This window comes from Psittacula echo (genome assembly GCF_963264785.1).
Source record: "Psittacula echo genome assembly, chromosome: 2".
Taxonomy (NCBI): Eukaryota; Metazoa; Chordata; class Aves; order Psittaciformes; family Psittacidae; genus Psittacula; species Psittacula echo.
In genome coordinates, this window is record NC_137737.1 from 96,400,414 (window position 1) to 96,416,361 (window position 15,948).

Here is a 15,948-nt window from a genome sequence, read left to right on the forward strand (position 1 = left end):
GATTGTATAGTGTTTGTGATTAAAATACAAAAAAAATAATAAAAGTGAATGAATTACTAGTGCTCTTGTATAGAGTATTTTCAAGAGCTAAAGAAGTCCATCCAAATTAGTCTGCTGGTCATAGTTATATTAATAGACTGTTAGTTGTCGTTTGAAAGATCCCGAGCTAAAGTGTGAATAGGATGTGTTCAGCTGTTTTAACATGTAGTTTAGGCTTTCAAAATTTTGCATGTAGGATTTAATAATTTGTTCAATTAAAAAAAAGAAAAAAAAAAGAAAGAAATGCTTTCAACATTTTGAACTGGAAAAGCATGTCACACAATACAACGTTTTCACTATGTTGCCTCTGGTTTAGTGTGTTTATTTGTTAACCCCCATGTGACAATTGCAGCAAGCTGAAGACCTGAAGTTGTTTTGCTGGGAAAAACAACGGTGTTCATTTTCCTGACCCCTCTTTGAGTTCTCTCGGAGGAGAGCACTCCAGTAACACGAAAGCAGAAGTAGATCGCTAAAAATATGCAAGTGTGCTTTCCTGCTTAATTACTAAGTTACTTAACTTTCCTGGATTAACGCTAATATCTTCATCAGTACAGAAGCGTGACCCTTTAAACATATGTTCCTTTCTAGACACTGCTTCCTAATTTTAGGGGTTTCATGTTGCTGAAAGTATCTGAACAATCATGTGTGGATATTTTGTAGTCAGAAGTATTTGACCAAGCTCCAGGAGCGGCGTTTCACGCCCTACTTTGAGCATCGCCAGAGCCAGCTGTCACCCTGGCTCCCTGCAGCAGTGCCAGAACCGTTCTGGCAGGATCACCCAAACTTTGCCTCCCGCCGACCTGGCTGAAGGCAGGCAAAATGGATCGCCGCGAAATCACCTCTGAGCCTGACAAAACCCACCAAAATCGCCTCTCCGGCGTCTCCGAGGAGGAAGGAGAACAAGATGCAGCTTACACGATTGTGACGGTCCTGGACAAAGTGGCCAACATTGTGGACAGCGTGCAGGCGAGCCAGAAAAGGATAGAGGAGAGGCACAGGGAGATGGAAAACACCATCAAGACCATACAGATTGACATCTTAAAGCTTGCCCAGGCTCACGGCAACACAGGCTACACGGTGAGCAAGTTGCTGGAGAAAACCAGCAAAGTCAGCTCCGTCATGAAGGAGGTGCGGGCACGCGTGGAGAGGCAGAGCACCAACGTGCGGAAGGTGGAAGCGAAACAAGAGGAGATGCTGAAAAAAAACAAATTCCGGGTCGTAATTTATCAGGTAAAAGCAAACCTAATTTCTTGTGGCGCTGTCGTTGTGTCGCCTCCTTGGTGGCTGATGGTAGGGCACTTGATTGACAAATGAAATGACACAGTCTGTCCAACATGAGTGTTATTTTATGCTTTCTTTAACATTGAGTTGTGCTCCTCGGTGTATTTTAGCATGAGCCTACTGACGGCAGCACACACGGTCTATTATTAGTGTTGGTGGGTTACTGAGCCAGTCGTGTAAGATTAACTGCAGATCAGCAAGGACTATTTGTTGCCGCTCTGAAGGGTAATATGAGGCAGGCTCTATAAATCTTGTCATACAAACCATGCCTGACATTCATCGGTGTTGTTTTTTCACCATATTAGGTCGAAGTCCAAATAACAAAAGTGTTTTTGGGCTCCCTAAAACGCAGACTTTCTTCTAACACTCACTTCAAAACATAAGGCTTGTTTACCTTGCAGCATTGCTCAGGCTTTCATAGAGGTGACAGATTGGGGCTTTTTCATTGTCTCAGTCTATATGCACAATCTACATGCACAAACTAAAGCTCAAACTCAAAAATCCTTCATGACAGCAGATAGTCCCTTGCATGCTCTACTTTGGAAATTGTTTAACCCAGCACTGTTCTTTCAATCATACTGGGCAAGCAGATCATGTTTTTCTTTCACTGACCTCATTCTAGGATGTTCCTTATTCTTATAAATGTGTTTGAAGAGAAGTTTCATGAAACAGTATGGTCTCTTACACGAGTAAGAATAGACAGCGCAGGCAGTTCATGGGTTCTGTCAGTTGCTAGTGAGAGCTGTGAAACCTGTTTGTTTAGTGGCCTGATCCTGCATCTGCTGGAACTTTGCAGTGCCCCAAGCCAGTAGAAAGTAAGGGTCCTTAATCTTTTGCTCCCTCATACCACTGAGTCCCCAAAGCTTTTTTCAAATGAGTCATATTCATCGTTACGTGTTCTTGAAAATACCATCCCTTGTGAGTAACACAATGCGCCCCCATCGCCCAGCCTTACACCCTGGTCTTGCATCTGTTTGTTTGTATATAAATAACGTTGCTTGCGATGAATGGAGCCATGTGTTTCACTGAATATACTCACCACTGTATACAGCTGACAAATTCTTCTGCATAATCTAGCTTTCAAAACTACTTCATTTCCTACAACCGGGAAAAAATAGCTAAACAAAGAAAAAGAGTAGAAGCTGAAGGTAGAAAATGTTACCTCTTTAATGCCGTGTTAGTACCTGTCGTGGTTAATATGCAGCCAAATTGTGCCTCCTGGATTTTCTGACTGAATGACAAACTGTGGATGTTCAGGAGAAAGCATGGGCATAATTTGGGCTATTATTACAATTATTGCAAGCTGCGCCATCGTGATGGAATAGAAAACAGGCACACTCACTTTTTTCCACGCAAATCATTTCCCAGCAAAAGGAAATAAATATCTCTGACTCCCCTGGTTAGTGGCACAATGCCATTTCATTGATGGGCCTTTACCATAATGATTGCAGTAGAAAATAGTTGAAGCTTTGAAAATATTTGTTCTTGAAACAGTATTCGTTACATAATGTACATTTTTCTCCTAGCAAGACATGAGTAGTTGCTTATTTAAAAATGCAGTAAAATACAGTGAAAATGGAATTACATGGAGCTATAAAGAACAGCGTTGGTATTTTCACATATTTCATGCAGAAGGTGCGCACTTTCTCTAAAAATCACCTTCAGCTGGAGTTTCTGAACTCTCTACTGGTTTTGCCAGACAAGAATGACCTGCACCCCATTCTGTATGTTTAATGCTTCTAGGAAGGAAAACAGCATTTTTAATTGCTGTCTTTCTAGCTTCCTCTTCCTATGGTAGTTGAGAACTGCCAGTGAGAATATGGATGACTTCCTCTTTAACTTCCATCCCTTTATAAAGGACTTTATAAAGACTTCCTCTTTAACTTCTATCCCTTCCTCTGTAACTTCTATGCCTTTACAAAGGGAGACTGAAGAACCTTTTACCTCTTGCACGGTGGAGGAGCAGGTATGCTGATCCCCCTAGGATCTGTCATTTAACACTTTTCTGGAGTAGGATAACTGCATTGCTCCACAAAACCACTCTGGAAGCATGATCTGGAACATGCTAGGGAGTCAACAGTGCGCCGAAGCTTTAAGGCACAGGTACAGTTGTGAAAGTCTCTCGCACACAAGTGCAGTGATTTTCTCTGTTGATTTACACCAGTGTAGGCTGGAGTGCCAAGACCTGAATGACTGAAGCTTGGTTGGAATGAGTTTGTTAATAGCTACAGAATCAGCATACTCCCTTCACTGTATTTTACAAATGGGTATAATCAAGTTGTTTACTCGACGGTTGTGAGTGACAGCTCATCTGTAGTGACGTTTTTTTCTAATGAATCATTTGAGACATTGTGATGGAGCCAATGGCCTACATGTAGCTGGTTTTGAATGCCTACATGGGTGAGCACACATTGGGTTTAGTTTTAACTTTTGCCAAAACACCAGCATATCAGGAAAAAGGAAACACCAATTAAATCCTAAAGATTTCCTTTCAAGTGGATTGCTTTGATCTTATCATTGATAAAAAGAGAAGGCAGGTTGAAAAGAATCACTGGCTGGAGGAGATTGTCCCAGGAGACCTCAGCAGTGATGAAAAGAATTAGCAATATCCTCACATTAAAAAGAGACAAAGTGACCATCCTTGAGCATAATGATTAGGGAAGGTGAATTCATTTTTCAAAGGCCCTGTAGTCGAGGAAAAGATCTGGTAGCAGGCAGCCCTCCTCCCCAGGCTGACTGCATGATTAAAAACGCCAGGTTACTTCAGACTTCCTAGTGAGGTCTTAGACCCTGGAGTGCTACGTGACCTGAGACTACAGCAGGGAATGCAAAAGACATTATTATAAACTGGAACAGGTCAGTGTTCACTTCTCTTCGGGTTGGTCTGAATAACCAGCTGCGAGAGCTATCATTTCTCTGCAGTCAAAGACCATCTAACCGTTTTACTTATTCTGACTAAATTATTCAGAAATCAAAGTGGATTTTTCCTTTTTTTTTTTAACCCTGAAAGAACTTGTTTCATTTGCTGTCCTGCAGTTTCTGCAAGTCTCTCTATGAATGGGAGCATACAGGCACCAGAAAGTCCTTGTTACAGTTACTGTTCTCTTTTCTATTATTACTTTATAAAAGCACCATCAACAAGCAACAACTTCCTATGAAGGGACACATGCATTTGTTTCCCTCACTGTTGTCTAACATATAAAATTAGTGGACAGTCCCAGTGGACGTGTCAGAAACCAGGAAGGGTTATGGCTTGGCTGGCTTACACAGTCATGTTACAGCCAATTAGTTTGCCCTGTGATTGCTCCACTGTACACACGGGAGAAGCTAGCAGAAGCAACCTTGCTTATGCTGTTCATGTTATGCATAAATAAATTAAAGTGGAAGTGGCTTTTCCTGGTCACCATCATTCTGCAGCATAATGCCTCAGACAGTAGAAATGGTGACATCAAGGTGGGAACAATAATCTGTAAATCTGAAGTGGAAGCTCTTCCATCCAAAGTGTCAGTAAAAGTCACTGTGGCATGAGCTCAAGAAATGGGGATGCTGAAAGACCAGCCTCACAAGCTCACTGCCCATCTGTATGAACCTGTAATTGCAGCTGTTCTGAGAAAAACCTGTGAGAGTAACTGTGACATGAAAGGCAGGAAATACAACACTTCTATTTAGAAAAACACAAAGGAAACCATCTGAACCGTAGCCATTCATTGATACCATTTGGGCATAAGAATAGCAGGCTCAGAATGCCTCTGCAGAACAGATTGTTAGTACCGTGGAGTTAAATAGTTCACCAAGAGCAGGCTGTGCTGGAGAACTCATATTTGATCATTTTTCTGTTTCACAGAAACATGACCGGTCTTACCCTTTCTCATATTTGTGTACCTACTATCTTAATCTCATGACAGATAATCTGGAAAAACAACAGAGGACAGTGGATTGTATTGAAATGGGAAGTGAGGCTTGTGATGGGTTTCTAAAAGTGCTTCCCTCTAAGACCATCTTTGTCAACTGTGTAATGTTTTCATTAAAGATCTTGGCACAGAAAAGATGTAGATACTAATAAAATACATTCAAAATGAGGAACTGTCAGTCCAGAGAAAGAGATACAGACAAGAAATCAAACAAACTTTAGAGCTAGAGGAATGTTAATGTAAGTGTACAGTGTCAATTCCTTTAGCTTTAGCAGAAGCCCTAGTTGTTAGTTTGTCTTCTGAGGCCCCATGGGTTGGCAAGGACAGAAAATAGCGTGTGACTTGCTCACAAGGTGACTGAAAGTCCACTTGATGTTGCGGCTCTTAAAGAAAGGTAAATGTGCACATGAAAGGCTTCAGGGTACGGAGCTGATATTTCCAGAAGTGACAGAGATGCCTAGTGTCCTTGCCCAAAACACTTCAGAGCCCACCTGGGCTACCATGTACTGCTCTGATCCCTCATGTCGAAGTAAGTTGTGCTCAAGCTGAACAGCCACCAAGCTGATCAGAGAAACGAGAAGCCCTGGTAAATGAGAGGAGAACAGGTCTAGACCTAGGCTGGTATAGTCCAGGAAGACATGAGGCTAAGAAAGGTTGTGGCTGTCATTTGTACATCCATTCAGGCAAGAATGAGGAGTCCAGTAAAGAATATCAACAAAAAAGATGAAATGGGCATAAACTGCCCATGAGTCATCTCAGGTCAGAAAGCAGAAATGGATTCTTAGACCTGCAGACAATGCCGTCTGCTAGAACCCATGAGGAGGGAATAAAAACTGAATTGCTATTTAAGACTGAAAACTTAATGGCAAAAAAGATGGCATAGGGTGACTACCTCAGACACGGAGGCCTCAGCAGTCCAGTGACACAGGGCCTTTGTTGGAGTCTTTGTGCCATAAACCCAATAAATATTTTTACAGCTGGGACAGGTAATTGCCTTCGCTGAGAATACAGAGAATAAAAGAAACCCAAGGGTTATGTCGGAGAGCGTAGCAAGGGTTCTTTGTTCGCAGTGTCAAGCCCAGTCCTGCAGTTCAAAGCTCTGAGCTGGCTCCGTGCTGTGCAGGCAGCGTGCAGGCAGCCGCTGGTGGAGTGGCAGAGCCAGCGCTGAAGTACTGGAGGCTGCCAAGAAGATCATAAATTACCGTGATTTTTAGGTAAAAGGAAAACCAACCACTTTGAAACAGCGAGAGCAAATCTGTGTTTCTGGTGATGCCTTCACAGGGAAGGAGAACAAAGGGAATAAATATAAATAAATAAATAAAAAGCAGCTGTTGGGCCGCAGGCTGTCATCTTCTCAGGGCTGCCATTGATTTTTCTCCACCTATTAACATTGAGCGGTGGAAACAACTGATCTCAGTTTACGTGTGCACCGGATGCAGTTCAGGGCTTTGCTTGTGGTTGGCCAGCAAGCCAGCCGAAGGGTATAGCTACACCATGAGCCTTCTGTGTTGTGCTTTTTCCCCACTGTCCTAGAGGCTGACAGGAGTGACTTATCAGCAGGAACTGTGGCTGGCCACCGCGGGCACACAGGTACCTTCAGCAATACCCATCGTGCCTGAGGCTCACATTCAGGGAAGGACTTAACTGGGGACATGCAGTTGGGATTTATATTCTCAGCACTACTGATAGCTGAACCTTGCAATTTTTCCTTTAGTACATGAATAAAGTTGATCACAACAGTGCGGGCACAGACATGAGGAATACGTGAAATCATTAAAAGCAAGCTCAGACTTGGGATGCGTCTTGCCAGGCATTACACATCAATAATGCAAATGTTTCTGCATTTGGCATATAGACTCCATTCAAACTAGCAGAGAGCCTAGCAAACTAGCTCCAGTGTGGAGCCTGACCCACTCGATCTGTTGTAGACCTCTGCTTCTGGATACAGATTCCACTTTATAAGTATCTGCTCTCTCCATCTAGTTGACAGGGTGTCCAGAACCGAGTTCTCATGGAGACATGGTGGCTTGAGCAGATGAGTTCAGCAGCTCCTTATAGCTGTCTGGGTTTCACTTGTACTTAAGAGCACTATTCTGTTCCAGGTAGCTTGCAAGAGCAGTCACCTTGTGATAAATTAATAAACCAGAACATTACCAAACATATTTTTTGTCTTATCACTCCTTGTGGTCACTCTGTCCTCCACTGACAAAGGCTTGATATCTACAGGTAAAGTGGAAGTGAGAAATGCCCCCAGTTTGACTGCAAACCTGCAGACTGACCTGCAGAGCTATTTGCTAGGCTAGCTCCATAAAACAATGGCAAAGCAAAGTAAGTGTGAAGCTTTAACTCTCCCCTGGAGCTGCGTCAGTCCTTTTATGCAGCATGTGGTGGCCTGGAGCCAAGGGCTTCTCCAAGTGATGTGGGTATAACTGGGTACCGCTTGCTTGTCTGTAGCTTGCTACGGCCAGATAGTGAGAGAATGAGCTGGGTTTCTTTGCAGTCATTGTATGCTCCTGGTTAAATTAATGAATTTCTGACAGAATTTAAGGAAAAAAGAATGTGTATTAAGCTTCAAAAAAGAGGAATGAAGGGGGCTGACTGTTCTGGTCAGGATGCTTTTTCATGATGGAAAAATAATTCTAAATACAACAGCACTTGGCCATAAGTCTTACATGATGAAGTATTTATTCCCTATCTACTTTGCTTGATAAAATCCCTCAGGTGCCTTTTTAAAATAATCCTATTTTTCTCTCATCTAAGCAGTTTTTTGGCCTGATGGCAGGGATTTTGAAATGGCATGTTTGCAGAAAAAATGAAGGGATCGCTTGAGATTTATAAAGCTTCCCTCTGAACTGTTAGAATATGAGTAAAAGTACTGAATGATTTGTAATTCGTTATTCATCAGCGGTTTCGTATTGATTTAGAGAGCAATCTCAAGGAGATGTTTTAGTGATTTACCTCAGCCGCCAGTTTGAATAAAAAATCATTCATTTAACATGCAAATTTCTAGGACTCTTTTAAACATCGTGGCGATGCAGTTTCATGCCCGTACGCTGCCAGTCATTTGCATCCCCAGTTGTCATAGACACGACAGCAGCGCTAGACCAAGCGCTGGGTGGCCTTCAACCATTTTGCTGCTTCATGCTCTGCTTCGGAATTGTCAGAGGATCACCAGTCCCATCTGTGCTTATGTTAACCATGACCTGCACCTTCCCTGTCACACAGCACAAGGCCGAAGGATCACTCGCCATGACCTCTTCCCTGTGCAATACAATGACTCCAAGTTAGAGACTAATCTCCCTCTACTACCTACTTGTGCTGTGAGCAGCTTCTTTAGAAGCATTTTGAGGCTTCATTTTTAATACATATACACATAAACAATACAATAACTATTCTGTGATTCTATGATACATAATTTTATATGTATAAAATAAGATGTATATATATGTATATGTATAAAATTTAATTCTTTATTTGGTCATTCTGTTTTTCTCTGCTATTGTTTACTGTATTTTTAAGTTTGTTCTGCTGAAGTTTTAATTGAAATTAGATACTAGTGGAGAGGTGGCAGCACCTGCTTTTATTAAAGCTTGTTAGAGTTACGCTTTGAGGGTATTTGAAGAGAGAATGCAAAACTGGCTTATAGTGTTTCTAGCATATATTTACACATAAGACAATGCACTATCTATCTTTTTTTCTCCTTGCTGGCTCAATCTGGGCTTTGAAATACAAACCCAGAATAAGTGTGCCAAAATCATGAAAGGACAAGAAGAGCAAAGCTCTTGAACTGGCCACATTCCTTAAAATGCCTTCATAACCCATTATTTTTTTGTTTTAAATGGCATTATAATAAATTTATTACTGAAATTATTGATAAAAGTGTTAATGGACTTAAAGCCTAACTTCTTGTACAGTGACACTATGTCACTGCTTCACCAATGAATCCCATGAACTCTAAAGTAGCAACCCGCCTTTTCTGAATGAAAATAATGCTAGTGCTGCTATTAATTACTGATTGCATCTGTGCTTACAAAGATGAAGAGTGGAGATTTAACTAACAAGTCTGTGAGGGAATTTTCTCAATAACTCTTTTCCCTTGCCCAGCCTCACTGACCTTGCTGAAGACACAATATTCCTCTTCCAGCAGCCCCTTTGGTTTATTTACTCCTTAGTTCAGCACTAAGAGCTATTAGAGCTGATCCCATCTTTGCCAGGACACCACTGCAGCAAAACACCTGAGACATCTCTAAACAATTTGCTCTGCCATTTTCCTTCTTCCCCTGCCCAGAGATGAGAAGAGCCTGACTGTGCAGGCAGGGTTATCAAGCAGGCACATTTTGAGACCCTTTTTTTTTGAGTCTCTTTTCACCTGTAATTTTCAATTATCCTGAGCATCACCACCCCAAGAGTCTCGTAATGCTCATCAGGGGCACTGCCACATCTAAGATTATTTATCTACTTTTTTTTAAGGTTTCTGTGAGGTGAGAAAGAGTCAGCATCTCGCACTTCGTGTAGTTTCAGGAGTAGGTACATTAGCTTTTCTTCATAAATGCCTTGTTATATCCTACGGGAGAAAAATGCTACTGCTGTGATCCCTTCCTTGAGATCAGGAGATGCAGGCAGTGCCTGCAGAGTTGTCAATGTGTGGGTGCAAAGCAGCTGATGAAGAGTTTCCAGAGCAAAAGGAGTGTGTGAAGGACACAGCCTGCATCCCATTGAAAATTTTCTAATTGTGAATTAAATTGAAATGAGAGCAAAGGGTAAAGACAACAATGATGGAGTCAGACTTTCTTGGGAACCCAGTATTAGGAACATCAAGGCTTCAATATTCACCGTCCTTGGAACCATTTGTTCAAATCAATACTGTGCTGGCCTTCTTCACCAAAGCTGGGGTTTAATCATGTGCTTACTGTGTATTCAGCCAAGCCTATAAAAACTCGAACTTCTTTGGCTAGACATATTTGAGAGGTTAAATATTCAAAAACTGGGAAAAGCTGAAGTTCAGGTTTAAATGCTTTCTTACTGGGCCGGGGGCTTCACCAGCCACTCCTGAATTGTGCAATTGTTCTGTTACGATGTTATACCTTTAAGTTTTGTTTGTTCAGGTTGTTTCTGAAGCAGTGGATCTAACTAACCTTGCAGCTTTGCGGCCTTTGTATTTTTCTCCCTGCCCAGCTGAACTGCAAAAGATTTCAGGCTTTTCCCTTACCATTCAATTAGTGCCTTCAGTCCTTCCTCTGCTACTACAGAACACGAAGCCTTTCTGTTTCCAGGCTTCATTTCCTTCTATACGTGTGCATTCTTCCAAACTATTTCCAGTTTCAACAACACGCCACTGAATCTAACTCCTTTCTCCCTCTTTCCCCTTACACCCATTCATAAACACACGCTCTCTCTTCTCAGCACCCCCATCACCTACCAAAAATGTCAGGTTCGGATCTACAAGCAAGGTATCTGCGCCATGGCATGTTTACTGGGGACAGACATCAGCTGGGAGGACAAACAGAATGATCCACAGCGCAGCAGGGAGAGAGAGCTTATTTCTTTGTGCTTGAGCTCAGCTCTGGTCTTAAATTGGTGGAAAACATCTAAATGTTTATGTGCTAGTGGAGAGAGCATGTAAGGATCTCTCCACTAGAAGATGGGAGCTATATAACGTAAGCGTATGTGCTACATTTTCCTGTACAAAACCAATGATGACTTCTAAATCAAGCACTTACTGAATGACTTATCACCTTACTTTCGTATTGGAGAAGGGGAAAAAAAATGTTTTGCTTTGAAAAGTCCAGGTTGATTTTTAGTGTGCTGAGTGGTGGACTAACTTTTCGGGAGATTATGGCCAACAAGCACACGGGTGCCAGAGTGGCCACCCTCTGTAGGGTGCACCCTCTCCAGGTGCTCCATCTAGAAGGAGTGATGAAAGGGAAGGGGAATGATCAGCTTCCACAGATTTGTTTCTTGGTTTCTGGTGCTGATCTGTTCGGGTCTTTGGTGTTCCCAGTAGGGAGGGCAAGCAGAGTACATGTCCTTTGTGTTAATCGATAGACCATGACTGCATTCCTCCTTCCTCAAGAAATCAGGTTAAAAATACCTGACTATTTGCTATCACCTTTTACTGTGAAATAATCTCCTGTCCTTATTTTATCTGAGCGCTTACAAATCTGGCTTAAAGATCCTCCCTTCCCTCCAGTGATGTGGTGGTGACAGGTAGGAGTCCTTTCTAGCAAAACGCTAATGTAGATTTTTAGCTAAAAGTTTGCAAGTAGCATCATCAATTGCTCAACTACTTCTCATCCTCCTCTAAGATCAGGCTGCCTAGCCGTGCTTTTTCCAGTTCCATCTGCTTTCAAGCCAAGAAGAAAGCTGTCACCCGGTCAGGGCTTTGTCCCGTGAACTGAAATCAGTAGGTGTTTGGTCTTTGCTTTTAGTGATTCTATAAATGAGCTGGTAGCTATATGCTTTGACTCCATCTATTTCCCACCTGCTGCTAAAACTTATTGTTCCTGCTGTAGGAAGGATGAGCTCCTCTCTTCTCTCTACCCCACTGATATCTAGTGATAAGAAGAAATGGGAAGGGGCAGGAGAGAGAAAGGAAGCAGATGAGAAAGCTTTCCTACTGAGCCTAAATCACTGTGCTTTCATTATGAAAACTCCCTAACACGCTAGCCAGTTTCACTAATGCTTTCCACTTTGATGACATCTTCCATCCAGAAATCTTGAGAGGAGCTCATACTAATTTTCAGTCTTGCTATATCTGATTCTGCAAGATGTGTGCAGAAACCAAGGAAAAGTAGAAAAACTGATATTTGGCAAAGATCATTCTCAGAGTCTGTAGCAGAATGAAGAATGTTCCTCAGGGTCTGCAGCTCTAGTTTCTGTGTCTTGTCCACAAGACCTTCATTTCACGTTACTGTTCATAAGTCTTAATTCTAACACATATGTATGAAAGTTAAAGTGTTCTCTTCTTATAGACTATAAAGCTAAGTACAATAAAAAAACCTGGCAAGCAGCTGACAAAAAGTACAGAAAATATTGTTATTCTTCCAGAGGAAGACAACTGAAATATTGCAGAGAAAATAATCTCTCTGCTTTCTCTCTTTTTAAAAAGTAACCTTCACACACCCTATTCACCACATTGTGCTCATTTCTGTATGTACGGAAATTTCAGAATAGTCATTCTGGAAACATTTTTGTTACCATTTCAGCTGAAGGAGTGGGCTATAATTTACGAACTTTGAGGAATTATTTTCCAGCTGTGTTTCAGTTCACTTTCAGAAAAGAAGAGATTATGTTTATATATAGAAGTCTTTATATAATTAATGTTAATTTGCACATGTTAATGAAGATGATTATTAGCAAAGCATTGTAGTTTTGTTCCTGCTGATTCTGACAGATGAGTTGAATAACATTCTGCTGTAATCAATGTAACATAATTTGTCCCTATTTTTTTCTAAGCATTCACAACTATTTTTCTAGAGGGTTTTTAATGAAGCCAGCACATGATGACAGACTCATAAGCGGGCTTTATCTGCCAAATAGCTTCATGTAATTTATTTTACGTATTGCTAATACTCTGTAAAATTAAACATGACTTGCTGCTAATAAGTCACTGTGAAAAATGACAGACTTCTTTTTGGCTGGAAATCAGTTCACAGCAAAATATTCAGGAAGCCTGACCCCATTCTTCATGGGTTCACAACTAGTATTAGTAAGATAATAATACTTAGGGAAGAGCCCAGACACTGTCATACTTCAGAAATCAGCTGAAGTAGTTAGTAGCAATGGGAGACAGCTTAGAGAAGTTTTATATAGCTGTTGTACTTCTCTGCACCCCAAAGGGCTGCTCCTCCTGGGAGAAGAGCACATGCACATAAACAGTTATAGTAGGGAAGAAGAGGCTGGCATTGCCCATCTTGCACACCTCCTATGTATGAGCTATGAGTTTTCTGCTCTGCATACACTAGTACTTTTAGGTAGAAGTGACTTGCTGACACCAAGCTACAACAAATCTGTAATGTTCAGCAGTATTCGGATCAGGGAATCAACTCTTTGGAGATTATCCCTGTTCAGATAAATCCTTCTATTACCACAAGCTTTTTTCTTGGTAAATGATTTGCTTACTGTGGACAGCTTTTGGAAATCTTCTGTGATCCAGTCTTTGAGCCTCTAAGTCTTTCTTTGGAAAGGCTACATAAATTCCTAATCCTAAGATACCTAGGGTAGTCCTCGCTTCCAAGCATGCAGCTAATACATATGTATAATATAAATATGTACTACTGCATGCTCATACAGGCCACCAAACTCAGCACAGGAGACAGGTGCTTGCTTGGAGCCATTCATGTTTCCAGATAGAACAAGTGAAGTTCACCTCAGCAGTGGTACAGGTGATGAGCAAGTTGTATGGAACTGGGTCTACCAAATAACATTCCTTCGCTGACTATGTCCCCTTGTGGAGCCAGCACATGTAAGCTAATACTCTGGGGTTCAACCCCTTCCGGGCAGCAACAGAAATGTCAAGTTCCAATGAGTCAAAAATGTGAAATTGTCTTGGTGACAGTAAAGGACTGAAGCTACTGGTATCATTGCACTCATTTGGAGAGTGTACAGCTGACATACTCACAAGAGCCTCTAATGAGTATAGAATGTGTACTTTTATTGGTGATGAATGATGGATCTAGGCCCAATCTCAGGAAAGCAGATAAGATTAAAAACCCAAACTAAAACAAAACCAAAACAAACCAAACAAAAACCTTCAAAATCTGTTCTGAAAACTATTAGAGGCCAGTATACATACAACCATGGCATTCATTAGTTTCAGGTAGAACCACACTGAAAAGAAATCTTTAATGAGGTATTATGTCTTCGCAGATCTTGGTGAAGGTTTCTTCTGCCATTTGTATTCTGTATAGATCACATACAATGATACAAGCCTACCTTGCTCTGTTACAATATTGTATTTCAGTTAGCATTAATTAACTACAAGCCAAAAAACGAAATGCTTGAATCACCATCCTTTTAAAACAAGCTTGCTGGAAGATGACTTTGTGCTTTTGTTCACAGGAGGAAACTGAGTGTCCTTCATCTCTCTCTGTTATTAAAGAGAGGACAGCAGGGGAAACTCTGGAGGACGATTTCCTTCCACCTGATGATCTGTCTTCTGATGAAGAATATTTTATTGAAGAAAGCAAAGCTGCCCATTTCAAGAAATCAGGCATGAGGCGCATAGATGATATCAAAAAGGCATTCTCAAGGGAAAATATCCAAAAGACAAGACAAAATTTTGGCAAGAAGGTAAACAGGCTTCGAACTAGAATAGTGACCCCTGAGAGGAGAGAGAGAATAAGGCAGTCAGGAGAGAGACTGAAACAATCTGGGATAAGGATCAAGAAAACCATTTCACAAGCTGCCCCAAAGAAGGAGACGTTCAAGATCCATAAAAAAGGTAAAGAACGAACAGGAGCTGAAGGTCAGGAAGGGATCCAGGAAGCTGGTGTGCACATCGCCTCTGAGCTCGCAGCAGCAGAGCCTTTCACTGAAGAAATCTCTTACACAGAAGTGATCACTAAGGTAAAGAAAGACAAGAATAGTGCTACAAAAGGTGCTTCCCAGACAACTGAAAAAGGAGTGACAATCCCAGAAGTCGTTCTTAGGCAGGAAGAAAAAGAAGGAGGAGGAGGTGATGATGTCCCTTTGCTAGACTTACAGCAATCGGCATACGGAATCAATTAGCAAACACCCCATACTATCCTTACTGAACAAGAAAGAACACAGGATGTATTCACTCAGCTTTAGAAAAATGTGTGAATTTGTGTCATACCACAAAAAATGTGTTGGTGTTGTTCTATCATTTACATGGGTGTCTATAGTGTTGTCCGCCTGACAAAAGCCAAGCCATGCAAATGAAGGAATGGGGCTCCCCCTCTGTCTTGCAATGTGCCAATAGCCATTACTAACCCAAATCGAACTCGCATGTCAAAGGGAGATGGAAATCTACTGTTTTTTCAAGATTGACTTAGCAGTCACCACCTAATCACTCTCTTTAGTTTTATGTACAACAGGATAAAAATTATTTCTGTTATCTTATACCAACTCCTGTAATCAGAAAACAGTAACAAAGGTATTGCTTCATATTACTAAATGAAAGAACTATGTGGATTTAGCTATACAAATCTTTTCATTTAAGAGCGCTCATTGAAACAGCAGGAGGAAGAAATTCCTGCTTTATTCAGGGTGTGACAAAATGTGGCAGGAATGATAGAGTTTTGGGTAAATTGTGTTTCTTCTCAGTGGAAAAGAGAAGCTCTTGAAATGACTAAAGATTATTTCCAGAGTTCTGGAAGAAGAAGGTTGATGTACGTAAGCAATGCGTTTTCTGCACTTATGGAGTAAGAATAAAAAAGCAGAAGACACATTAAATATGGTTAGCAGGAGGAAAAGAGAATGAGATATCATATTCATGTTTTGGAAAGATGTGATTGCGAGAAAGGCAAAGGTATGAAGCAGTAAAAAAGGAACAAGGTTAATGCATGTGTTCTGGATAAATAGAGAAAAAATAGAATATTATAACTGAATATAACTGAAGTTTCCTCAAGGTCTTTTAAAGAATTGTTACTTTATCCAGAGGATCATGGGGCTCATGACCATAACTGACCAGACAAGGGAAATGGTTTGTTTTTCATTCTCTGTGCTTTTTCTGAGCTTGACTCCAATTAAAATC

At 41.2% G+C, this 15,948-nt stretch overlaps 1 protein-coding gene across 1 annotated transcript; it reads left to right on the top strand.

The window, feature by feature from the left end:
* Nucleotides 1-858: 858 nt before the first annotated feature.
* Nucleotides 859-14,960, top strand: CAVIN4 (caveolae associated protein 4; the record flags this gene model as incomplete). The annotated part of the gene is made up of 2 exons (XM_080609690.1): nucleotides 859-1,269; nucleotides 14,292-14,960. 2 exons carry the CDS (start codon nucleotides 859-861, stop codon nucleotides 14,958-14,960), a joined length of 1,080 nt encoding a protein of 359 aa, XP_080465816.1.
* Between the last annotated feature and the right edge of the window lie 988 nt (nucleotides 14,961-15,948).